This window comes from Candoia aspera, chromosome 8, assembly GCF_035149785.1.
Source record: "Candoia aspera isolate rCanAsp1 chromosome 8, rCanAsp1.hap2, whole genome shotgun sequence".
Classification (NCBI taxonomy): Eukaryota; Metazoa; Chordata; class Lepidosauria; order Squamata; family Boidae; genus Candoia; species Candoia aspera.
Window position 1 is genome coordinate 74,381,640 of NC_086160.1, and position 24,645 is coordinate 74,406,284.

Consider the following 24,645-nt stretch of genomic DNA (forward strand, 5'->3'; position numbering starts at 1 on the left):
CTGGATCTGCCCCTGAAGACTGCTAAGAAACTTCAGTTGGTGGAAAATAGCGTAGCAAGAGTACTGACCTGAACTAGGAATTATAAACAGACCATGAATTTTACACGGATTTCATTGGCCCCGGTTCACTTCTGGTGCCAGTTCGTGATGTTGATATATTAACGCATAGAGCCTTCTGTGACTTGGGACTACAATATCCAAGGAATATGTCTTTCCACATGTTCCCACCCATGCCCTAATGATCCAGGTATCCTCTCCTGCTGCCCAGGAAGAGGATTTCTCAGTTGTGGCCCCTCCTCAACATGCCCCTCACCATAGTTTCCATGTGCTTTTTGGGGGCCCGGGCAAAGCCTTCTACTATTGTACAGTTGCTGTAAACAGATTTGTTGTATAGACAGATTTTAACTATTCTGGCTACTGCTCTCTGGTCCCTTGTTTGTGCATTTCAATTATTGTGTTAGTTTATGGTATATTTCGCAACTATTCAACACTGTGATACAGGGATTGTGAGGGGGTCATACCACGAACCCATTTAATAACTCATTTGATAAAATATCCAGGGAATTCTGACCTCTTTTATGTTCAGTTGTTGCTATCTGATCAGAATGACTTGAATGTCGCTAAATTTTGCTGTATTGTCTGCAAATTAGGCAGACCTAGACTGCCCATTGACGATTCTATCAATTTGTAAATGTATTATCATGTTTTGTTCATTTCATTTAGTGTATTTTTAATGTATTTCAACACATTTCAATGTACTTTTGTTGTTGTTGTTGGTAATTCTGGTCTGTGACAATAATAATAAAGATTGATTGATTGTGAGGGGTTGAATAAGCACCCATTGCATAAACAGTGACGGGATCAAAAAGTTCGGCCAGGGAGCATAAAATAGCCCAACTATCTCTCCAGGTTTGCTTCCAACTCAGAAAAATCTGGGACTGGAAATACAGCTTGGGAAGGCAACCGTTGCCCTGGCTGAAGCTAAAACACTCCCTTAGCAATGCTAGTCTCCTGATAAGTGAGCGGTGAACACCCCCCTACCCAAGGAACCTGGTGGAGACCCTCACCTGTTTGGCTGTCTGCCTCAGCCAGTCCTTGATGTCATCTTCTCTGAGGGAGCAGCCGACGAACACCAGGAAACATCCCTGAGGTCCAGGGGGGTCCCGGCTGTCAGTTCTGGAATCAGGAGGGGAGGGGGTGGGCCCCTCCTGGAGAGGTACCAGGGTTAAGGTGTTGGAAGATGTGTGGTGGCAAACTTCAATCATCCGATCAGAATCTGCGTCAAAAAAATGGAAAGGGGTGGTGGTGGTATTAATGGCTGGCATCTCTTGTTAAGCGGGCAGGGGGTTACTGAGGTGCTCTTAGACAAAATCCAGGTCTCAATAGCTGTAAAAGTCCCCATTGGTCATGGCTGAGTGAGGCTCCCACATAAAACACACAGAGGTGAGCTCTTCTTAATACTAGCAAAAATAAATACTAGTCCACACAAATGGGCAGCTAATATAATTTAACTGACTAGATCCAAAACAAGGTAATTTGTATAGAAAAGCAAGGTTGGCCCTGGTTGGTATGTGGCTAGGAGATCAACGGGACATCCCAAAATGGTAGGCTAGTTGAAAAAAGTCAAAAAAACATTGTGGAAGAAGATAATGGGCAAAAACCTCCATGCTGTGACCAAGAAAATTTTATGGAAGTAGCCATGAAGTCACCACAGATGAAGACAACGCAAACAAGACTTACTGCAACCATGAAGGACTTTGGCCCACAAAATTGCTGCTTCCTGAATCTAAGCAGGTCTGATTTCCATGCAGGAAGGTCGTAAGTTCACTTCAGCTTTACATTAACAAGTAATCACTAAGGTCAAAGGATTTTTTCCACTTGGAACCCTGGAAGCTGTTCTACCACCTGGAATAGCTGGCATCAGGCAGGATGAGCCATCTGCCTCCATGGGATGTTAAACCAGTGTTTCTCAACCATGGCAACTTTAGGATGTATGGACTTCAACTCCCAGAATTCCCCAACCAGCCATGCTGGGGGGGGGGGCGGCAGAGGCATGCTGGCTGGGGAATTCTGGGAGTTGAAGTCCATACATCTTAAAGTTGCCATGGTTGAGAAACACTGAGTTATACTCTCTGCTTAACAATGTTATGCTTCTCCTGCCTGGTATGGGGGTATTATTGCAAAGTCCAGAGCTGATTAATGATGACCAACAAAAATGGCACCAAAACATCCTCCAGAACTCTTCAACGGGTAAGATGTGATCAGATTTGGATGATCTCCTGTAGTGGAATGTTTGCGGATTAGATGTTCTGTCGTTATGCTTTTCTTTTTGTTGGGCTAGTTACCATTGTGGTGATGGTTGCTAGTATGAACCTCAACCTTTTTCACCTGATTACTGAATGACGTATGGAATGGCATACGATCCAAGCGAACGAGTAAATGACATGCAACCCAAGAAGACCAGATCCAGGCTGGCTGCTTCCCTGCTGAAGCTTGCAGTTCCATGTTAGTTTCAAGACACAGACCATTGACTGAATGCATCCATCAGTCAAAAATGTTGCCAGGGCCATGTTCAACCTCATATCTGGGGCAAAGTAGAATGGCTAACTACTCCTCTTAAATCCTAAAACAAAAAAAGAACTTTGGGTCTTCAGTATGCCTCTTGCTGTAGGGATAGGCTCCTGCCCAGAACACAGAAAAATGGATAGTGTCGTTTCATTCGCTTCTAGGGCAGATCTGGCAGTTGTGCTGAGCTGGGGGTCCCCACTCATTCCACTAAGGGGGCCTGGGGGCTGTAACCAAAGGCTGCCCTGGCAGCATCACAGCCTCCGTAAAGACAGGATTCACTGGCTCCAATTACTTCCTTCAGCAACACAACGGAGAGACACATTCAGAGACTCTGTAATTCACTGAGCATAAATACAAGCATTAAAATATGTATCATCAGATGACAATGGAAAAGATCAAGGAGAAAAGAATCCAAGACAGGGGGTGAGGTGAGGGCTAAACATTTACCTGAAAACTTGACTTTGCCAAAAACGTGGTATATGTTTCCTGAGAATGGACTTGACTTGTTAGCGGACTTCAGAGCTGTTTGAAAAGGCAACGTAACGGTTAGAGAAACCCCAAAGCCGATTTCCATGCATGTTTTGCCCTTATACTTATTTCTGTATAAGCTAAAAAAGACAGCACTGATGAAGGCAGTAACAAGGATGATCTTTAAGGTTAAGAGGGAAGAATTTGCGCTGTGAGGTGGTGGAAGGTCCCCTGTGCAAGCACCGAGTCCTGTCTGACCCTTTGGGGGGATGCCGCTTTCGCGACGTTTTCTTGGCAGACTATAGAGCGGGGTGGTTTGCCACTGCCCTCCCCAGTCGGATTTGTGGCAAGAAACCCATTTTCTTTTTTAAAGGAGTATTCTAGGATCAGATACAGAAATATGAAAAGAAACACATTATTGGTTTTTTTTTAACAGAAAAGTTATAGCAAGGATATATCCGGTATCTGAGGTCTACCACGGCTGCAGCATCTGCTGATAACAGTTTCAGCCACAACATATTCTTGTTAGCCATTTCAGAGAGAAAATGCCCTCATAACGTTAGACTCCACGTTGCTTAAGAAATGCTAATTCACCTTTACATTTGGCTGCGAACCGCATTTTCTCCAAAGGGCGGTTAAACCACACACAGATTTGGACCATGGGGGGAAAGACAGACCCGGCTCTAAATTTCCCATCAAACCTGAAGGGGGAAAAAATTAACTTTTTAAAGGAGAATATTCACTCTTAATTACCAGTTACTTTTTTGAAAATTGGGTGAATTGCGTAAATGATGAATTTACATTTTTGACCATTTAAATAAAGCAGGCTAGTTCTGCTTTTCTGGGACGGAAACAGCTGAAGAGGAGAGAACAAGGATCTGAGGAAGGAAGCAGGAAGGACTCTGCAGCCGCAGAAAAGAGAAAACATCTTTTGTCTGGATTTGTCTGCCTCACGTGCATGGCAAACATGGTAAAAAACATTAAATAATCTTCCACAAAAGTCCTATCCTGCTTAGCTGCACCTGGTTTGGCCTCAACCTGAGAACAGCCCTTAATTTAGGCTGCCACGGCAAGGCATTATTTTCTTTGACGAGAGGATGGTTCAGAAGTGCATAAATAAAAGGAGGAGAGAACCATCCATGGCTTGGTCTTGGTCTTCTTATCACAAAGAGGAGAACATGGATTGAGTGATCCCTGAGTGATCTTAGGAAGCAGCACTGGCTAATATTTCGGGGAAACCGTTAGAGCAGATGGAAGAAGGCACGTGCACCTCAGCAACACAGGAAAAACTGCAACTTCATGTGATCGTATAAACAGTGCTAGAAGCTTTCCAGATGTGCTGGACTGCAGCTGGAGGGACTGGGCTGTGGGAGGGAGATTTAGCTTTGGAAATAGTGGAAGAGAAACATTCCTAAAATTCCTTACCCAAAAGGGATGAGACGCCGTTTACTTTAACAGAAACCTTTCTGAGAAACCTTACATACAGCAAGAGATTAGCACCGATTAAAGGAGAGGAGAATTAATGGCCATTAAGTGGGATAGGAATCCTCTGAAATACCCTGGTTCTTCTAAGATATCTCTCCCAGCTCAAATCTTAGAAAGCCTGTACCTTCCCTTATTTCCTCCTTTTCTCTCTGGCCCGTATCTCTTACTTTTGAGTTGGTTTCCAAATACTCCACTGTTGCCACCAAACAACGTATTTTGTTTCTATTTTATTAAATTTAGAGTCTGCCCAACTCCAAATGACTCTGGATGGCTTACAATTAAAAATAAGAAAGGATGACAGGTCCAACCCTTATCTCCGCTAGCCATACATACTTTTCTATCCTCTTACCCCCTCCAGGGAAAGTCTTCCGAAGACTGAGGACATGGAGCTTTGCTGAAACAGTCTTCTCTGCACTTTGGGAAATGGAAAAACCACTTTTGGAATTTCAGAGCTCCTTGTCCCAGTTTAAACTTATTTTTCAGACTACGTCCTCCGAAGGCAACAAATGGAAGTGAGAAGCAACATAGAGATAACAGGTGAACAAAACAGAAATCACTTCCCAAACTTCTGCCCACTGACTAAAAGCAGCAGGGCCTGACAGAAAGGGACAGATCGGTTGGAAAGCGGCTCTAGAGATTTGTGAAAACCGCCTAGATGGCCTCGATTCTTGATCTGCATGTCAACGGTACCAACCGAGCAGGCCTGAACTAGAGAAAGGCCCCTGAAATTGGATTTTAGCACAGGGCTACCATATCTGGGCTGTAAGATTCTGGAGCTTCTGCACCTTCTCGGTGCTATCTCATGACGATTGGAAGTCCGCAGTTCATGGGCGTTATAAGAGGGGAACTCTATTAGTCTACAGTGGTAAAAAAAGTCAGGAGTCTGGTAGCACATTTCCTAACACATTTTAATAAAATGCGTGGATTGGAAAAGGTGCTAGCAGACGACTCCTGATTTTTTACAGCCCTGTTTCAGCATATGGGGAGGGCTTACGAGAGAAGGAGGTTCTTTGTATGGCCCCAAGGTGTTAAGGTCTTTAAAGCAAGACTGTAAGAGGATGGGTGGCTGGATGTCCTTTATTGCCCTTTACTAAAGATCTCCAGAGCCATCCGTTTCAGCTGGAATCTTTTCATCTGAAGAGGGAGCAAGCGAAGAGCAAACACCTGAACACATTTTTGCTTAGAATCTACTCACAGCATTTTCACTGACACGATGCCTGAGCTAGAGAAACTAAACAAATTCATCTAAGCAAGCTTGGTCATCTACATGCTTATTAAAAGACACCGGCCCAAACGTTTTGCCAAACGGAGATACTTGCCAGCCAGGGTACATCAAGCAGCGAGCTGCCAGCGTCTGTGGGTTTGAGAAGCTGTTTTCAGAGAGAATAAGTTCAATGTCTTCATTCCTAGTGGGAGAGAATCAAGACTTCATTTACTTACTAATATTCACCGAAATTTTGTTTTCGCAGAGCCTTAAAGCAGCTGATACCAAACTCTAAAGATTTATGGAAACTTCCATTCTCTCTTTCTTTTAGTCCAAGCTTCAAGACCTGTTTTATTTTTCCTGACTTAGAACAGCAATTCACCTCCACATTCTAGCCCAGGAACCATTTAAAACTAAGTTTCCTTAGGCCTGCGAAGAAAGATTGACAGCAGTCAATCTTTCTTAGCAGGCCTAAGGAAAAGGATTCACCAATTTTCAACAGGATTCACCAATTTTACTGGACCTGCACACGTCCTGTAGGGACCCCTGTTAACCTGTTGCAGCAAAGATATCAAAGAGCCGTAAAAATAAAGACTTCCAGCTATTTTGGTCCATTACACATGCAGATGAATCACAATCTCAGAGCCCCTAGATGGTAACCAATAACTCGCGGGGTGCAAAGATTAATATATCATCAACAGCTGACACTTCTTCAGTAAAAGTACAGTCAAGACTAAGCTGTATGTGATTTCTCAAGCTTTATCCTCTTTGGATTTTTAAAATGCTTTATAGGTTACCTAGTTACGACTCCGTTTTCTGCCAGGATGAAAGAAACCGAAGAGTTTGCGGCTCGGATGAGGTTCTGAAGCTGAACAAGGAGCGGGCTTCTTTGTTTGGAGGTATGGCTTGTGAATACCACGTTACTCACTAAACCTGCCAAGGAATGGAGGCCATCCACGTAAGCACAGGATTCACCAATTTTACTGGACCTATACGCTTCCTATAGGGAACCCTGTTAACTTGCTGCAGCAAAGATATCAAAGAGCCGTGAAAATAAGGTTAATTTATTATTAAAAAAGTATTAATTTATTATTAAATGTATATGCTGCCTGACTCCCAGCAACCTGGGCTGTTGGTTTGTTCCTCTGTCCAACGCTTGTTGCATTATGCTTCACTCCTCCCAATGGGCCTTCTAAAAGAGTGAGACTTCAACTTCCATAATCTCCGGCTAGGACGGCTTTTGTTAGCTGGGGATTACTGGTGCCACGGCACAGCCTCTTTGGGAAGGCCGCCAGAAGGGTGTGCCAGCTCATCTCGACCAGCCGGTTTTGGAGAAATACTGACCTTGCGAACACTGGTCCAGAAACTTGGGGAAAAGAAACCTGCAAAATACAAGTGTACGTGTGGGAATCTTTGTACTAAGAACTTTAGAGAAACAGAGAATCACTGTCAAGCTTCTCCTCAGGATTCAAATTCTAGGCTGCCCAGATCCTGACACTTTGTTCATAAACTCACTTCTTGACAGAAGGCTCAGGGACACAATTCAGCTGGGGCACGAGAAGTCAGTACCTGAACGAGGAGTCTGCGTTTGTGTAAGCTGTTGGGTTTAAGCCTTTAAGCCAGTGTTTCTCAACCTTGGCAACTTGAAGATGTGTGGACTTCAACTCCCAGAATTCCCCAGCCAGCATGCTGGCTGGGGAATTCTGGAACTTGAAGTGCACACATCTTCAGTTGTCAAGATTGAGAAACACTGGCTTAAGCATTTTCCTCCTCCTGTTTCAACAGATAGTTTGCTGCGCTCTTGAAGACCACAGAAGGCAGCTGAGATAGGAGAACAACCTATACCGGCTAAGACTGAAATTGATGTGAACGTGGATTTAAATCTGACAAATTAGAAGAATGATATGGAAAAAGATGATATACTGGACATGCAAATAAAATCAAATGATGTCTTCTGGTTTGATATTGGTATGTCCCCTTTATTAAAGGGGACATACCAATACCAAACCAGAAGAGTGATTTGGATAACTTTTTTTTTACTGGATGTACAAAAGAGATCTGTTAAAGTTTTGAAGGATTCTCTGAGAAGGGGCAAAGAAAAAATGAAAAGAAATCAAGTTCTAGGATATTATTTGAAGGGATTAAAAACCAAGATTTTTAAAAGTACAGGGAAGGAATACAGAGTTGACTTGTTTGATCAAGGTTAAAATAGATATATCTCTGTTATTCCTTAATGAACTTTTGTTGATAAGGAATGAGTGACGAGGCTTTGGGATTTTGTTTATGGTTAAGAGATCAGATATGGGAAGAAGAGAGCATTTGTTATATTTTAAGAGATGGTGATAACTTACTAAAATTGTTTATACTTGTGATGAAAGGGGAAGTTACTTCTTTATATACTTTTTCTTTCTTTCTTTCTTTTTCTCTTTTTCATTTTCCACACTATTTTTTTCTCTTTATTCTTATATTTTTTGCCATTTGTATTTTTATTTTTTCTAATTGTAATCTTTACTAAATTAATGTTTAAAAAAAAAGGAAGGCAGCTGAGATACATTAACTTTATGGGGTTCTGAGCCTAGGAATCTCTAGTTCTTGTCCCGCCAACTCCATGCCTAATAGAGTTGTCTTTCCGTGTAAGGGTCAGTGCATCCCAGGGTCCACCGGCAGGGCACAAAACTGCACTGTGAAACTCGAGCAGGACAACCAGGGGCTCTCCAAGTGAGAGAACCCTTAATTTTGATTGGAAGCTCTCAAAACTGGCAATTTGATCTACCCTCTGCCAGTAAGCAGCTCTATTTATTAATAATTCCTGTGGATTCTTTCTGCCAGGGTCAGCACCCGGAGGAGCAAGGGAATCGAGCCTAGACACCTTCACAGAACGCACAAACTGCACAGCTGAAGGCATCTGGGCTTGATGGGTTTGCTTGCTAACAGGATGCCCAGTTTCCGCCTCCCCTTCAGAGCTGCATTTTACTACTCTTAAAGCTGCTGCCAAGCAGTCCAACTTCACTCGGATCAGCTTTTGTTTGCCAGATGGCCAGGAATTCATCTTCCAAGCTGACTTTTCTTTCTTTTTTTGGCGGTGCCCCAGAGAAATATGTATAGCTTTAACCCAGAGACAATGGCGAGATTTGGCTTTTCTGGTTGCAGAATTCTGGCCTTCTAACCCGCCATCCATCTAGCAGGAGAAGAGGCTTCCCAGCATGGAGATGGAAACGTACCTGTGCTCCATGTAGGAGCTGAGCGGCTCAACGCAGGTTGTGACGGCGCCGATGACGAAGGAGGCCTTCACGTCGGCGTCTGGGTGAGTCTGAAGGGCCTGCACGACGTCAATCACGTCGGTGTACCTGCGGAGGACATCAAGCGAAGAGCTGTGAAGCCAGCGGGCAAAGCAAGGGGTGTGTCGCTCCACACCACAGTTGGAGAGGGCGGGCGCCCGAGCAGGTTCTCGTCCTGGGAAAAGGCTCATTATCCGATTCCTCAGGGAGACATTTGGCACCGCTGTAGCCATTTACGCAAGGGGATTCCGCCATGAGGTCCAGCTCCTGCGCGAAGAGGAACACTCTTGTAAAAAAAGGAGCGTCGGGTCCTTGAGGATCCCTGGCGACGGCAGAGCCAGCCCAGAAAGAAACTGTTCTGCTAAACAGAAGCAGACTCTGGCCTGGATTTAGGTCCCTTCCCAAGGGGAGAACCTGGAGGCCGGATTTTTTTACTCTACTAGAAGCCTGCTGGGTGCCGCCTTCAAGAAATTTCCCCCAGAACGGGTGTGATCCAGCCACAGGCCACTGACAATCTCTGCTTGTTTGACTCAACTTATACGGCTGCCCCTCTTGCCAAAGAGACGAAAATCACGGCAAAGCAAACAACACAGGTCATCCTCGTTTAGCGACCACAATTGGGATCGGCAACTCGGTCATTAAGCGAAGAGGTTGCTAAGGGAAACTGCGACTCTGCGTACAATCTGACTTCGGCTTTCCTTTGCTTTACAGCCCTGCGAAGGTCTTAAATGCAAGGGCTGGTTGGAAAGTCACTTTTTCATCACCGTTGTGACCGAGCGGTCACTAAACGAGGCAGTCGCTAAAGGAGGACTACCTGTATTTAATCAAACCAACGAAACGACAGACAAGGATAATGCCTCAAGAACAATCACAAACCCCATCGGCTGCACTCACCACCTGACCCCTGTGCCTGGGCAAACAGCTGGGTTTTAAGCACTTTGTAGTTGAAACATGGATGGTGTCAGGGCACGATCAGACCACGATAGGGGTTTCACTGTAGCAGCAGCGCTGCTAAGAGAAGCTACTTACAGCCTGGGGAGGCAGCTGATAGGAGGAGGGCAGAATATTCCCCAAGAGCAAGGAAGACAAAGAAGAGGTTTGGTTAGCAATACGATCCGAGCTCCCGTAACAAAGGATGCAAGTTAGGCCTCGAGCTGAACTTGACTCCGAGTGACTCCATGAAAACACCCTGGCACTTCTACAGGCAGCCGTAGAGAAGAGATTTGCCACGGCCTTCTTCGGGGATGCCTGTCTCCGTCCCAGTTTAGCCTACGGCCCTCGGACGTCCTCGTGGCTCTCCATCTAAATACTAACCTGGCCCACCCACTGAGCTTTTCAGGGCAAGGGCTGGCACCGGGACAAAGAACACAGAACTTTCCCCAAGATGCAGCGATGGAAATTCACTTGAACAAAAGCATCTCGGTGGTGTCTAGAAAGGGCCACCTAGCTGTGATTTGCCTTCACGGCAAAAGCAGCCGCTCCTCGTTGGATCACAGCATTGGAGCGAAGCCACAGAGTCCAACCTTCGCTCAGGGCAGGGATCCAAATTCCAGCATCCCGGACAGATGGCTGCCAACCTCCACCTGAACCCATCCAGGGAAGGGGAGCCCACCACGCTGTCAAACTTCTCTCACGGTAGGAAGTCAAATATATATATATATATATATATATTCAGTCAGGAGCCGTCTTTTTTTTTTTTTTTAATTTATTTATATATATATATATATATATATATTCATTCATTCATTCATTCAGTCAGGAGCCGTCTTTTTCTAGCCTCCATCCATGATTCTATGCCACGGGCTGCAGAACGACAGAGAACAGGATCCTAACCTCCTTTTGGGTGACATCCTTTGAACACCTGGAGAGCACCATTGTCTGCTCCCTCGGCCCTCATTTCCCAAGGCTACATTTACCATCCCCTTCAAAAATTTTTTTTAAAGAGTTAGTTTGTAGTTCTCTTCCGTTCTTCCAGCTTCTCTGGATCCTTCTTACACTGTGGGGCCTGGAATTGGACAGAGGATTCAAGATGGGGCCTTCCCAAGAATAAGAGGGACTGATTATAACCAACTACTAATTCTAATTTTTTAAATAAGAACTGTGGCTAAGCCAGGTAGTCCTCATCCTACACAGCACCTGTGCATTTGACGCTTGTCCCTTACGTGAAGCCCTCTTCATTTATCCGTTACGTTTCATCCTATTACTCTCAGTCCATTTCGCAAGCCCAGCCAGATGGGTTTGATCTGATACTCTCCAGATGTGCTCAATTACAACCCAGATGCTGATGGGGGGTGATGGCATTGTAGTCCAACACATCTGGAAGGCATTGAGTTGGGGATGGTGAAATAAAGGGACCTTCCATGTTTGGCGGCCACGTGCATCCAGATTCCAGATCCCCCCCACCCCACCCAGGAAAACCGTTGCCTTGAGAGACTCCCTGTGAACTTGCCTCAGGATTCTGGACTACAGACAGAGACACCCCCAAGCCCAGCCAGGGAGACTGTTGGGATCTTTTTGGGATGTTCTTCCCACAAATGCCAGCGAAGCTGAAATGGGTCTGGGCCGGCCAACAAGATGAGAAGGATGTTGGTTTTTTGGTTCCCCATATCAAATCCATCTCTTTTGGCAGACGAGGTACAGCTGCTGGTTTGTGGGAACATCTCCAAAAAGTCTGTAGGTAACATCTGAAGCAAACAAAACAGGAATGGAGAGGCGACTGGCTTTAACCACACACGCATGCTTTTTGCCCGTTTATCAACCATGTTAATACGTTTATTTGTAGTTATTTTACCACATCTATCTAATGCCCCAGTCTGACTGATTCTTAATTTCACACTTGAATTTCGCAGAAAAGAATACTGGTTTTGGTTTCCATTAAGTTCTGCCTCATTTCTAAAATTAGAAAGGCTTTTAGCTGAAGCAAACAGCTTTTCCAAAGATATTTCCATGCCTCTTCCATGCTTACCAAAACATAAAATAAAATATACTTTTGACTTTACCTCAACATTTTAAATAGAAACGACTTAAACAATACTCTTAAGATTTCCATACTTAATACATAACTCCCTGGACTTAAACAACGCTTCCCTTGGGGAAAGAGATTTAAGCTGCTCCACCCAAGACACAAACAATGTTTACCACATCCTTTTCTACTACCCATTCAGGGAACATCGCTTTAATCAAGAACAAGGCGACCAGTGGGTTCCTCCCACTCCCCTGCTGTTGGTACCTTGGGACCACTCACAAAAAGCACAATAAACTTGCTATGCACATTAAAAGCCAATGGCTTATTAAGCATCTTGCATTTCATAAAATACATTGTTAATTTGAAATAGAGGGTGTTTTTTTTGGTAATGCAAATGTGTGGCAAAGGGTTAAAGCAACAATGAAGTGTCTTCTAAGTCATATGAATTTTTAAACACATCAAGTGGCTTGGTTTTTATTTCTCTCCTGTAACAGATTTTGACTTTTTTGCCACTTTGATTACAGCGTTCTGCACTGTGTATACGGCCCAAGAGGAACCCAAATCATCCTTCAACAGCGAAATGAAGGGGTCACATTTCTAGAAAAGCGCAACCCTTGGCGGTGCGTGAAGTGTCTTACCCTTGGAGGACCACCAGCAGCCTCATTTTCTTCCTATGATAAGCGGAGGGGCGGGTGCTTCGGCTGTGCTGAGATTCAAGGACGCTTGACAGATACTTCTGGAAGTGGGCAGCACTGAAGCATTCAGGACTGTCCATGGTTTGGCGATAAACAAGCCACCTGCAATGAAGGAAAGAAAGACAGTTTGTTTGCTGCACTATTCCCAGCCTGCTCCATACCTCAACCCAATCTGTTTAAACCAGGAGCGTGACAAATAAAACTTGGCTTGTCTGAAAAATTTCAGCCCCTTGAACAAACTCTCTCTGGATGGGACCTCTACATGTGGTGGGCCTGCGATGGTTCGAATTCCCATTGGCAAGCTGGCTGGGAGTTGAGGGATATAATCCCAACATCTCTAGAACATGCCCTGCTAGAGAAGACTGAAGTAAACATGCCCACATTTGCAATGAGTAGCCCTGAGGCAATTCTCCTTCCTTGGAGAGCTGTCAGATCATACAGTGTTAGACTGCCCAGGATTTCTGCTGAACATATTTTTAATCAATCATCCAGGAAGGAAAAAAATCAGGTTCCACCAACCTTCCATATTCTTTGTTAAAAGTGACCAAGAATGAACACAGCTCACTTGACTGGCATCCAGGAAGACCTGTCAAGATGGTGATCACCACCTCAAAAAAGAAGGGAAAATTAAGATTATTAAATTGTCACTCCTTTCAGCAGGGATAAAAAAAGTAGTTATGGTCAGAAGTTCAGCTGAAAGAACTTCTCCAGAATCTTATGTCCTACAAACCCTTCATTTTTCTGCCAAAGGTTCACTCTCAACCATCTTGGGTTTTCTCAGAGTTTTCACAGCACTGTGGAGGAAACTGCTTGTGATCTTCCCAACAGTCCATTTATTCTTTTTTTTTAAAGATGCCACAACTGAGAAATAATGCTTGAAAGGAAGCTATCAAGTACCATTCCTCATGGACTTTGTAACCTTCAGCCAGCTACAGCTTCTTCAGCTCAGTTCAGATGCTACCAATGTTTCTAGAAGTGAAAGAAGCTGGAGACTTCCGGTGAAGACATGTCAAGCTAGATGTCCCTGAAGGATGGATGGTGGAGATCGGCGACCAGACAGTGGATCCTGGCCGGCGAAATCTCTCCGGAGAAAGGAGAGATCGTGAGATCGTCCGCATGTACTCCGGACAGCTGCTCCTCACAAGCAGACTGCAGGAACCGTGGTTTTTGCAGTTGACCGGTGAGCCAAGCGGCCGGGAATCAAGAGATTCCAATTAAGCTCACAGTCGTAATGTAGCCTCTATGGACATAAAGCTCGGCCAAGCCTCATTTCTTAATCACTTTTGGAATTACTTTTTTACTGCTTTTAAAATATTTAGAACCAAAAGTTCTTAATATTAAGAATTTTTAACAGCCAGTTTTATGGCATTCGTTGGGTGAGTTTCCTTGGGTGAGTGAAAGAAATTTTAAGTACGAGTTTAAGGACTTCGAAAAATTCTTTTTTGGGGGGAATAAATGGCAAAAGGGTGATTAGAGTGTTGTTTTTAGAAAGTTATAAACAGACTAAGGGTCCAGACGGATTTGAAATAAGATTTTGAAATTAATTATAAGAATGCTTCCCATAGGAAACAGCTGTTGTTTTCAACTCTGAAAAAAAACCATGATAGGGTGGGTACTCTGAAGGTTGAACACTAAAGGGAACAAGGAGGAACGAAAGATTACAATTTAAATTTGACTTGCTAACACAGAATGGGGCAAAATACTTTAACATTGGTTGTATTGAAGGATATTTGTGAACAAGAGGTTCCAGAGGTTAATTTTAAGAATGTCTGCCGTTATAGACGGACTGTGTACATGATGCTATAGAAGAGGAATAAGTTCTACTGGACAAGACTAAAATTGATTTGAATGTGGATTCAAAAACGACAAGCCACAAGAATGATCTGGAAAAAGACGATATGCTGGATATTCAAACGACACCAGTTGATGTCTTAATTAATTAATTAATTTTTCTCCCGCCTTTATTATTTTTATAAATAACTCAAGGCGGCAAACAGACCTAATACTCCTTCCTCCTCCTATTTTCCCCACAACAACAATCCTGTGAGGTGGGTTGGGCTGAGAGAGAGTGACTGGCCCAGGGTCACCCAGCCAGCTTTCATGCCTAAGGCGGGACTAGAACTCTCCTACCACGCCTGATTGGCTCTTGGGCTGAGAGAGAAGGACTGGCCCGAGGTCACCCAGCCAGCTTTCATGCCTAAGGCGGGACTAGAACTCTCCTACCATGCCTGATTGGCTCTTGGGCTGAGAGAGAGGGACTGGCCCAAGGTCACCCAGCCGGCTTTCGTGCCTAAGGCGGGACTAGAACTCTCCTACCATGCCTGATTGGCTCTTGGGCTGAGAGAGAGGGACTGGCCCAACGTCACCCAGCCAGCTTTCGCGCCTAAGGCGGGCCTAGAACTCTCAGACTCCTGGTTTCTAGCCCATTGCCTTAACCACCAGACCAAACTGGCTCTCTCTCTTAATAATTAAAAGGGACATACAAATAATAAACCAGAAGAACGACTTGGATAACTTTCCTCTACTGGATTTACAAAAGAGACCCGTTAAAGTTTTGAAGGATTTTGTAAGAGACAAAGAAAAAAGGAAAAGAAATCAAGTTCTAGGACATTATTTGAAGGGATTAAAGACCAAGATTGTTAAAAGTAAAGGGAAGGAATATAAAATTGGTTTATTTGATCAAGGTTGAACTAGATAGGTTGCTATCTCTGGTAACCCTTAATGGACTTTTGCTGACCAGGACTGAATGAATTTAAAGTTTTGTTTATAGATAAAGAGATGAGATGGGGGAAGAAGAGATCATTTGCTGTATTTTAAGAGAAGGCGTTAAGTTACTAAAATTGTTTTATACTTGTTGTGGCAAAGGGGAAAGTTACTTTATATACTTCTTTTCTTTTTCTTTACTATATTCTTATTTTTTTCTATTTTTCTTTCTATTTTTTTTTCTTTTCTGCACTATATTTTCTTTTTATTCTTACTTTCTTAGTTTGTATTAGTTTTTATCTTTTTAACTGTAACAATGAATAATATTATTGCAAAGAAGAAGAGGAGGAGGAGGAGGAGGAGGAGGAAGAGGAGGATGCAGCTTCTGCTGTCCACATACAAGTCTCTTTCAAATCAATAAAAAATATATCTTGTAATCTTGAGGCCTCGTATTTGTAAAATGTGTGATTATGAAAGATATCTGTTCCTCCTGCAATTAAAAACTATAGTGACTTCTGAAAGAATGTTCTATGTCAGGAGTGTGTTCTTGGGAGCCTGAGAAAGACAAATTCTTGGGGGGGGGGAGCCAACCTCGCTCACCCAAGCCAAGGCTCTCTTGCTTTCCATCATGCAAATCTAAGAATCAATACTCTAAATTCATGATTAAACTAAATGCTGAACTAGGCACACTTTTATTGTTTTAGTTCACTGATAGTGGTTGTATCACCTATTATCTTAAAGGACTATCTTATTGAAGAGGGCTGCTCTTATTTTTGCGCGCCCCTTAAAATTTTTTCAGAAATAACAATAGCTTCAGCGCAACCAGATGGGTGTCCTGGTCCGGAAGCCACCAGGATGCGTGGGGATTTATTTATGTATTTTTTTCAGTTTGAACAGCCACCCACTTGCCCTGAGAGACTGAGCAGTTAATAGAGGAGAGGGCTAAAAAATATTTTAAAAAATACAACCGAACTCGTTTAAAAACATTGTGCTGGAGGCAACTCACTTTCAAAATATTAAAAATGGACCCAGATTCTAGAACAACGGAAGTAATTGTGTGCGGGGCAGGGAGGAAGCGAGTGGACTTTGCAGATCATTAGAATGCATTTAGTTCAAATGTTTAAAATAGCTTTCCCATCCCAACATTACTCTTTTCTTCCCCCCAGCTATGTTTCTACCACTCCCGATCCAGAACTTTAAGTCCCAGAACATGCAAAACCAGCATGTTTTGCTACTTCCATTTTAAAAATTTGCATAATTGCATTACAACAGATGAATCCAGTTCTTGTGATTTGCTGACAAGGGCAACATTCTCCAGGGGTTTTTTTTGTTTTGTTTAAAGTATTGTGTATTCAAGAGTTTGGCCTTTTCAAAAGATAAGGCATTGTAAAAAATGGGTGAAAGCACTAAACACAGGAAAATCCTTGCAAGCAAGTGGCTTTGCTTTGGAAACACAATATAAGCAAGTTGGATGGAGCAAACGGGGAACTTGGATATGAAAAGCAACGCACAATTTACAGTGACCACCTTACCTTATCGTTCTCTGCCTCATTCTCAGGAATGATGTCGGTCTGCTGCAGGAGCACGGGCAGGTGCAATCTCATCACTGGTTCTTGGCTGACGCTACTGATGGTAAAGTGCTGTAGAAAACTTTGAAGGAATAAGTGGAGTCAGACTTCATTGTCCCCACATTCAGTATACTTGCATTTTTGAAGATGTGTTGGAGGGAAATCTCTGAAGACCTGCTTTATGGCCATGGAGGCCAGCCAAGATGAGGACACTTGGTGTTCCTCCGTCCCACCCAAAGGTGGAGGCACCTAGCCAATCTTGGCTGATCACAGGAAGCTGGTCTGAGCAATATTAGTATTTGAATGGGAGATGACCTGGGAATCCCAAAGTCGCAGAACAAATGGGGAAACGAGAAAGCATCTTGAAAGCAGATAATGGCAAACCACCTCCGTGTTGTTTGGAAAAAACCTACTTGGGCACGTGCGTGAAGTCACCAGGAGTCCACTCAACTAAAGAAGACTTTGCTTTGTACAAAGCCAGAAAATGCCCACCCAGTCAATGAAAGAGACATTCACACAGCACAGGTAGGCAGCTGGTTCCTAACTACAGCTTCCAAGCATCCCCAGGTAGCAGGACCAAGGGCAAGGATGCTGGGAATTGTAGCTAAGCAATAACTGGAGGGCCACAAATGACCTACTCGTCATACAATTAAAGGCGACATGGCTGGACCTCCGTGGGACAATCTGGATTTTGCTTGGCACAAAAGCAATCGTGGAAAGCCCTCACCTGCCCAGATCTGGGAGGCTGGGAAGCAGTCTTAGTTGGCTCCATCTTTCCCCAGTGGGACAGGATAGGACATCAAAGAGCTTTTGCATGCTGGAATGCCTACGGAGGAGGAGGAAACTAATGAATCGCTTGGCCCTTACAGCGCACATTGACACAAAACTATAAAGCCACAAGTAGCCCCCAGTATGCCTTAAACACCAACCTAACACAAGGGGCAAGGGTTTGAGGCTTTCCCACTGCACCCTGCTCCATGGAACATCAATTCTTTATCCCAACTGTTTATCCCTCCCCATTTTCTCCTCAATGCTGCTTTTTACTCTCAGCCCATCCAAAATCATGACGACAGCCCCACCAGAATGAGCCATCTCAGGTGTGACTGCAGCCCAATTCCCAGCAGGCGATTGCTGGTTCAGGAGAGCTGATCTTCCACCATTCCAGGGTCAGGAGGTAAATTTTAATCGAAACCCCAAAGACAATTCCCTCTATAAATTTCTTATACAATGCTTCCCCCTCTTCTTTTTAGGATGGCTGGTTGCAAAGGATGGCAGAGTTCTGAAGTGTTCGGCAGAGACCATGTTTTGGCTGGTGGGTACCCTCTGCCCCCCAAATGTCTCCCACACAATGATTAAAAAATACACTGTCATGCTTTGCTCCCACCCCTCCTCTAAATTATCTCTGTTCGTCTCTGGAAAGAAGGCAAAGACAAGGGGGAAAATAACAGTGGCATTTCACTATGTGACACGGGGTAGGTTGTGCTGAGCCTTTTCCTTGGAGGGAAAGGGAAAATGGGGGCCAAGAAGTAGTTAAAGGGGCCCCAAAGTAAATGCAAAGGTCAGGGCAAAGGAAAGCTAGACAGTGGCCATTTGGCCCGAAAGCTCATCGCTGTTGGATGCTTTTTGATGTAAAAATGTACATGAGATGCATTTGGGCTCATTGGGAACTGGGGTTTCTGTGTGTGTCAAAAAAGTCAATTTAGCAGCTGCAGGATCCAAGCATGTGTGCCGTATTTAACAAAGTGGCATGGCTTTGATCACACTGTTTCAGTCCGGTGACTCTTTAAGAAATCGTGTGGAAGGTGTTCCTCCAGGAAAGTACGCAAGATCCTGCCTGGCACAACTGGTAGCACCACTAAACCTTTCCCGGATTTGCAACTCTTTGTTTTAGAAATAAGACTTCACGGGGGAGAATGCCGACGGGCCGAGGATATGGAGCAATGTTTAGAAAGAAGAATAAAAATAATATTTATTGTTCAGCCTAAAAAGGTCAGCCAAAGCTTTGCATTTCTCCGCACTGAATGCAATAACAAGCTTGCTGTTGCTAAAATAATCCTTCAGCTTGGATACAGGTCTTTGTTGATCCTTGGCCAGGTAATCTTTAGAAGGTGGTCAGGCTTTGCTTTGTGAGGATGGGTAAGAGCAAATTTGCTTAATGAACAGTTACTGAAACCAGTCCCTTTGATTGCTGGAAGAGATACTTGGGCAAAGATGCCCAAAGATGCCTCCTTCCAGCCTCCAGGTTCCCACTCAACTCTTCAATGGTTGGACACCCCTTGGAACTTCTGCCTTCTCTGTCTCATCCCCGCTCCCTCGGAAGCCAGCTGAACAACAGGGTGCATTTCCCAAGCATCACAGTCCCCAATTTAGTAGCTGGGGCCCAGAAGCCTCCAAGGAAGCCCAAAACCTCATCTGTCAACTGCTGCTTACTCTATTCCACAGGAAATTAAGCCAACTTGATGCTGGGGAGGGGTAGATAAGAAATGCACTCTCTGAGGGTACAAGCACAAGGTACGCACAGCATCCCAGCAACTTTCCGCAGCCTGGAGCTCTCCAGAGGTGTTGGACCATGCCTCCCGTCATCTCCCAACCGACAAACCTGGACACGTGTTCGCCCCTGCTTGGGAACACAATCTAAGATCTGAAGCTGGGCATGGCAGAAACTGAGTGCACCAAGCTGGGGGAAGGTTGTTTTTAAGAAAGCGTTCATTCTCCAAGGATTAATTCCACGTAAGGTGGAGATACTATTAGTAGGAGTAAAACTGCCTGAGCAATTTTAGGGGAAAAAACTCAAAGGCTCAATGAGGACTGAGCAAATCCAGCGAGATTAACTGAGTGGCCGCTGGGGAAAAGCAACAGAAAATTGGGCAGGGGGAGCATGAAATGGCATAGTTTGAAAAAGGGCATGGCTGGCTGGCATTCTCAACAGGAACACCTGGCGGTACTTTCTCTTTCAGCGGATCCCATTTGGTTTCGTGCAATTCTGTAATGGGAATAAACAGCCATCAGCTCACAGTCTCTCCTGTTCTGCAGGCAGGCAGTCATGCTGGACCATCTTTAATGTTATTCCCGAGTTCCCCTGCTGTTGCCAGGCAGAAAAGACCTACAATGACAAATAAGGTCTGACTTACACAGTTTAATAAGGCATGGCATAACTTTAATGAAGCTTGACGATAGTACTTGTTCAGGAAGGTGAATGCCCCAGACAGTTACGAAGAGGACTGTTAAAATGCTGGGTACTAAAAAGTAGTTTAAAAATCTCTCTACCAGTATCATTGAATAATTGTGAACTGTGCTTCCCAACATTGCCAGGGCTGGTAATTTCTCTGCTAACAAATGCTACGAGAGATGAACCAGTGATTCCTTTAAACTGCCCAGTTAGGGGCATTTTTCCTTCCGGTGTCAACAATTTGGTATAGACTACTAGTGTTTTCACATTCAACAGCAGTTAAATCATTGCTGACCATGCCCTGGTGCTTTCCAGAAGCACTGGGTCCAGTTCCAGAAGGCTATGCTTGCTGAGAATAATGGGAGTTGCAGTCCCAACACCCTTGGAGGATGCAAGATGGGAAACTGAGCTACAGACTGTGGGGGCTGGTGGTCTTGGTTCATAGACATAACTCAGGGAAGGGTGAATTTACTGTAAACTCTGAGTGAAACAGGAAGAAACCAGTAGAAGAAACCAGCATCCTGGCTAGGGAATTCTGGGAGTTGAAGTCCACACATCTTAAAGTTGCCAACTTTGGCAAAACACTGCAACAGACTACAGTAGACTGCACTACTCTGTCACACGAGGGAAGGTAGCTCAGGTCTTGTCAGCAATCTGCAGTTCAACCGGATGCCCACAGGAAGCCAACAGGATGATCACATCCTCCAACCTCAAATTCATAAGCTTAGTGCTTCCATTCCCGGAGCCTATATACTGTATACCAGCTGCTAAGACTGGTAACGAAATCACTCTTCTTGTCAGTGTTGACACTTATTATAAATACTGTATCCTTTTCCCCCTAAGGTCACATTTTTATTATTAATTGTCACATAGAAATCTGCCAGATTTGGAATCAGTTGAGTGAGAAAAGAATATTTATTTATTTATTTATCAAATTTATCGCCGCCCATCTCCTCTGACTGGAGGGACTCTGGGTGGTTTACAATATACAATAAATATACAATAAATGTTCAAATAAATTGATAAACTTCTAATAAAATCCTATTAAAACTAAAACAATTTCTTAACTACCCCAGTTCATAAAATCCAGATGGCTATGATCTCTTCAATCATTATGTAGGAGGGGCACTTTAAGTCACTTAAATATGCCGAAAAGGAGCTACCGTGGTGCATTATTAAGTGTGGGTAGACATTTAATAACTCCTTCCTTGGGCCCTACAGTTACTTGCTTCTTTTCACTGAGGTGGATAATCCCTGGACCGTCTAATCTGACTGTATCACATTTGACCCCTACCCATTTCTAGGTTTTAACTATCTTCCTGTTTGATTAGACAGTCGATCTTAAAGGTGTCCCTCCGCCCTAATTCCCTCTGTCAGCACAATTGTCTCCGTGACTGAAAGCTGGGTGTACGAAGAGCCTCTAACAAAAAGCCGCTGTTTCACAAAGTTTACAATTATCATTTGGATGCCGTTACAATTATCAGTGGATGCAGACTGACGTCCACTGCATGTCAGTTTGCAGCAGCCGATTCAGGCACGGAAATGCATTGCCTGAGCAATTAACGTGCATTTGCGGACAGGCCTCACATCTGAGATTAGGACGCTCCTCCACGAGGCATGCGCAGTCTATCAGGAGAACTGCAAGGAGATCGTGTGAGCCCCCCAGATGGTCTGCTCTCGGCTAAAGCAAACGAAAGGCGTTTGCACATAAACTGAACGCAGAGCACAGCTGATGTTACCTGGGAGTAGAAAGATTTATAAAGTGTTGACTTTGGGAAAAGTGCAATCATCAGGAAGTTGTTTGGGGTACGGAGCTGGACCGGCAAATGAGGAAGCAGGCAAGGCTTGTATTCTATAAAGAGAGCAGCAACCACACTGGTGGAATCCTAAAACACAAGGAATAATGAAAGATCTTTAAGGAAAAAGTTAGGTATAGAGGTTTTGATGTGACAGATGACACTGATTTAAGCAAGGATGTGTTTGTAACCCCTCTCCTCTGTCTGCCCCTTTCTCTCTAGCGTCACAGCTAGAGAGGCTACCAAGATTTTTTAAGTCGGTGTTTCCATTATCCGGCTGAGATGGCAAAATTGACATCTTTGATTAGAGAAAAGACATGGACTAATTTTAACGTTACCTGGAAACCCCTTTTGGAATTTTTGCATGAAACAGAAAAAAAATGAAATCATGATATCTGGATTTGATCGTTAGAAATAACAACGGACAACAGAATTAATGAAAGCTATGTTGTAAGCTTAGAGCAAGAGGTTAATGTAAATGTATACTTATATCTGTAGCAAAGAAAGTCGGAAGTCATTCTTTTTCTGTATTTTCTTTCTTTTCCTGCACTTTTGACTTCGTTTTTTTTTTAAATTTGGCTTTCTTATTTTACTTATTTTTTTTCTTGTTAGCTTTCATCTTTTTATCTTAAAAATTTAATAAAGTTTAATTCTAAAAAAATGTTCCATTACCCTGAAACCAGAAAAGCAGCATTTGAATCGCTGACTACAAAGCCCAGAATATAAGGCAAGATCAAAAACACCCAAGAAAGGGAGAGAGAACAGTCCGGGTTAAAAAGCATCATGCCTTAACCCTCCAGGTGGACCAGGACTATGAATCCTAGAGTTCCCAGCCAACATGGGAGTTGTAGCATCAGCACAGTTGGAAAGCAGCAGCAAGAGAAAGTCAGCCTAAAATTGTGGCTCGCTCAACCAAGGTTGTGTTATCTGGACCGGTACAGAGAATCTCCGGAGCAAAGCAATACCAACATTGCTCTACATCAGTTTTTTTCAATCTTGGCCACTTGCAGATGCGTGGACTTCAACTCCCAGAATTCCCTATGCTGGCTGGGGAATTCTGGGAGTTGAAGTCCACACATCTTCAAGTGGCCAAGGTTGAAAAACACTGCTCTACATCTATCTAATCCCAGGTGATACGCAGAAGGGCCTTGAGTCCGTGCAACAATTCAGCTGAAATCTGAAGTATTCAAGAACTCTTGTGGCAAACAAGGTTGGCTGAAGCTACAAATCTTTTTCTAGATGGCCCTCAATGCAAAGTGCTGAGGCTTAAAAAAAACAAAACCAAAGGGCGGGCGGGCAGGCAGGCAGTTGAGAGAAAAACACAGCCTTGTGTACTCATGTCCATGGAAATTAAAGTCCTTACCTTTTCCTTTGTTTTACTATAGATGCCCCCACCACTGCCCCCCCCGCCTGCTCTGGGTTATTTTTAGCGCTCCAGCCTCACCCCTCGCCAGCTCCGCAAAACAATATGGATTCTCCTTCAAGGGTTTTGCTTTGTGCAAAAAGACCTGGCTACGGTTCAGGAGTGACAGCGGGGTCCCATAAATAGCCAGAGGTTGACAGAAGCTGAATGTCTTGAAACCAAACAATAGAAAGGAGGTCAGGACCCAGCCAGTTTGCAGGACTGCAACGAAGGGAGTCGAGCAGAAGAGGAACAAAAAGGGAAGGGCGCGAGCTTTTGGCTGGAGGGCCTTTCAGGTTGAATCAGAGCACCCTGGCCCTTCGCAGGGAACGAAGCGCAGCTGTGGAAAATCCAAAAAGGTCGTCGAAGAATGCAATCTCTCCCCAAACTATTTCGAGCACAGCTGATCTCTGCCAACATGGCACTCCCAAACGCTTAAGCTGATCCGCCGGCCGTGTGGGATCACGCACGTAGCGCTGCATTATTTTATTGTGTTGTGGAATTAATTGTATTTTAACCATAATACTATAAGGAGGAATGTAAGCTGCTCAGAGTCATTTCAGAGAATAGAATTGGAGAACAGGAAAGGTCCGTGAGGATCATCCAGTTCAGTGTTTTTCAAACTTGGCCACTTGAAGATGGGTGGACTTCAACTCCCAGAATTCCCTATGCTGGCTGGGGAACTCTGGGAGTTGAAGTCCACCCATCTTCAAGTGGCCAAGTTTGAAAAACACTGATCAAGGTCAATTCTAACTAGAACGCCACATAAGCCTTACTAAATAAATTGCTCCAGTTCCTTTCTTTTACACCTGAAGCCTGGCCTGCAGGCCTTAACCATGGTCAAGTCCCTCTCTCGCAGCCGCTTCCATCACAGCCAAAGCTTTGACCCAAAGTTCTAGGCTGAGATGCAGAATAAGGACTCTGCTTAAGTTCCCACTCTAGAAGATCAGATGGGATTGGGGTGGAATCTTTGTGGATCTTGTTGCTAGTTTTCAGGAAGAAGCCACCCGGCTGAGGCTTCAGTTGATATATTAGGTACTTACTTCAAGTGCTCATACGCATCTCTGGAGATGCTGACGGGCACATGCACAGAAGAAAACAGATGTAAGGTTTGGGGATCTGCGGCTCCAGGGACTTAACACGGCCCTGAAGAATTTCAAAACGGGCTGCGAAGGGGATGAGAAAGCTCTTCGGCTTTTATGGAGTGTTTCAAACAAGCTGGCTGTCGCGCACTTACCCCATCAAAGAACTGGATGGACACCATCTGTGCCTTGGAGATGGTGATGCTGCCATAGTGGGGGTGGCAGAACAAAAGGCCCTCCGAAAAGAAATAGAGCTTCCCTG

At 44.2% G+C, this 24,645-nt stretch overlaps 1 protein-coding gene across 1 annotated transcript in view; it reads right to left on the reverse strand.

Annotated features, from left to right (window-relative positions):
* The window catches only part of DNAAF9 (dynein axonemal assembly factor 9), an 89,579-nt gene that overhangs the window by 11,595 nt on the left and 53,339 nt on the right, over positions 1-24,645 (reverse strand). Inside the window, exons 21-34 of the mRNA XM_063310694.1 lie at positions 24,539-24,642; positions 21,843-21,989; positions 19,949-20,037; positions 17,662-17,760; positions 16,899-17,016; positions 13,183-13,271; positions 12,607-12,765; positions 8,947-9,072; positions 7,070-7,107; positions 6,523-6,658; positions 5,841-5,927; positions 3,631-3,737; positions 3,016-3,090; positions 1,068-1,276 (exon numbers count right to left, since the gene is read on the reverse strand). Of these exons, the coding sequence (XP_063166764.1) occupies positions 1,068-1,276; positions 3,016-3,090; positions 3,631-3,737; positions 5,841-5,927; positions 6,523-6,658; positions 7,070-7,107; positions 8,947-9,072; positions 12,607-12,765; positions 13,183-13,271; positions 16,899-17,016; positions 17,662-17,760; positions 19,949-20,037; positions 21,843-21,989; positions 24,539-24,642 (1,583 nt within the window). The remainder of the gene's footprint in view (positions 1-1,067; positions 1,277-3,015; positions 3,091-3,630; positions 3,738-5,840; positions 5,928-6,522; positions 6,659-7,069; positions 7,108-8,946; positions 9,073-12,606; positions 12,766-13,182; positions 13,272-16,898; positions 17,017-17,661; positions 17,761-19,948; positions 20,038-21,842; positions 21,990-24,538; positions 24,643-24,645) is intronic.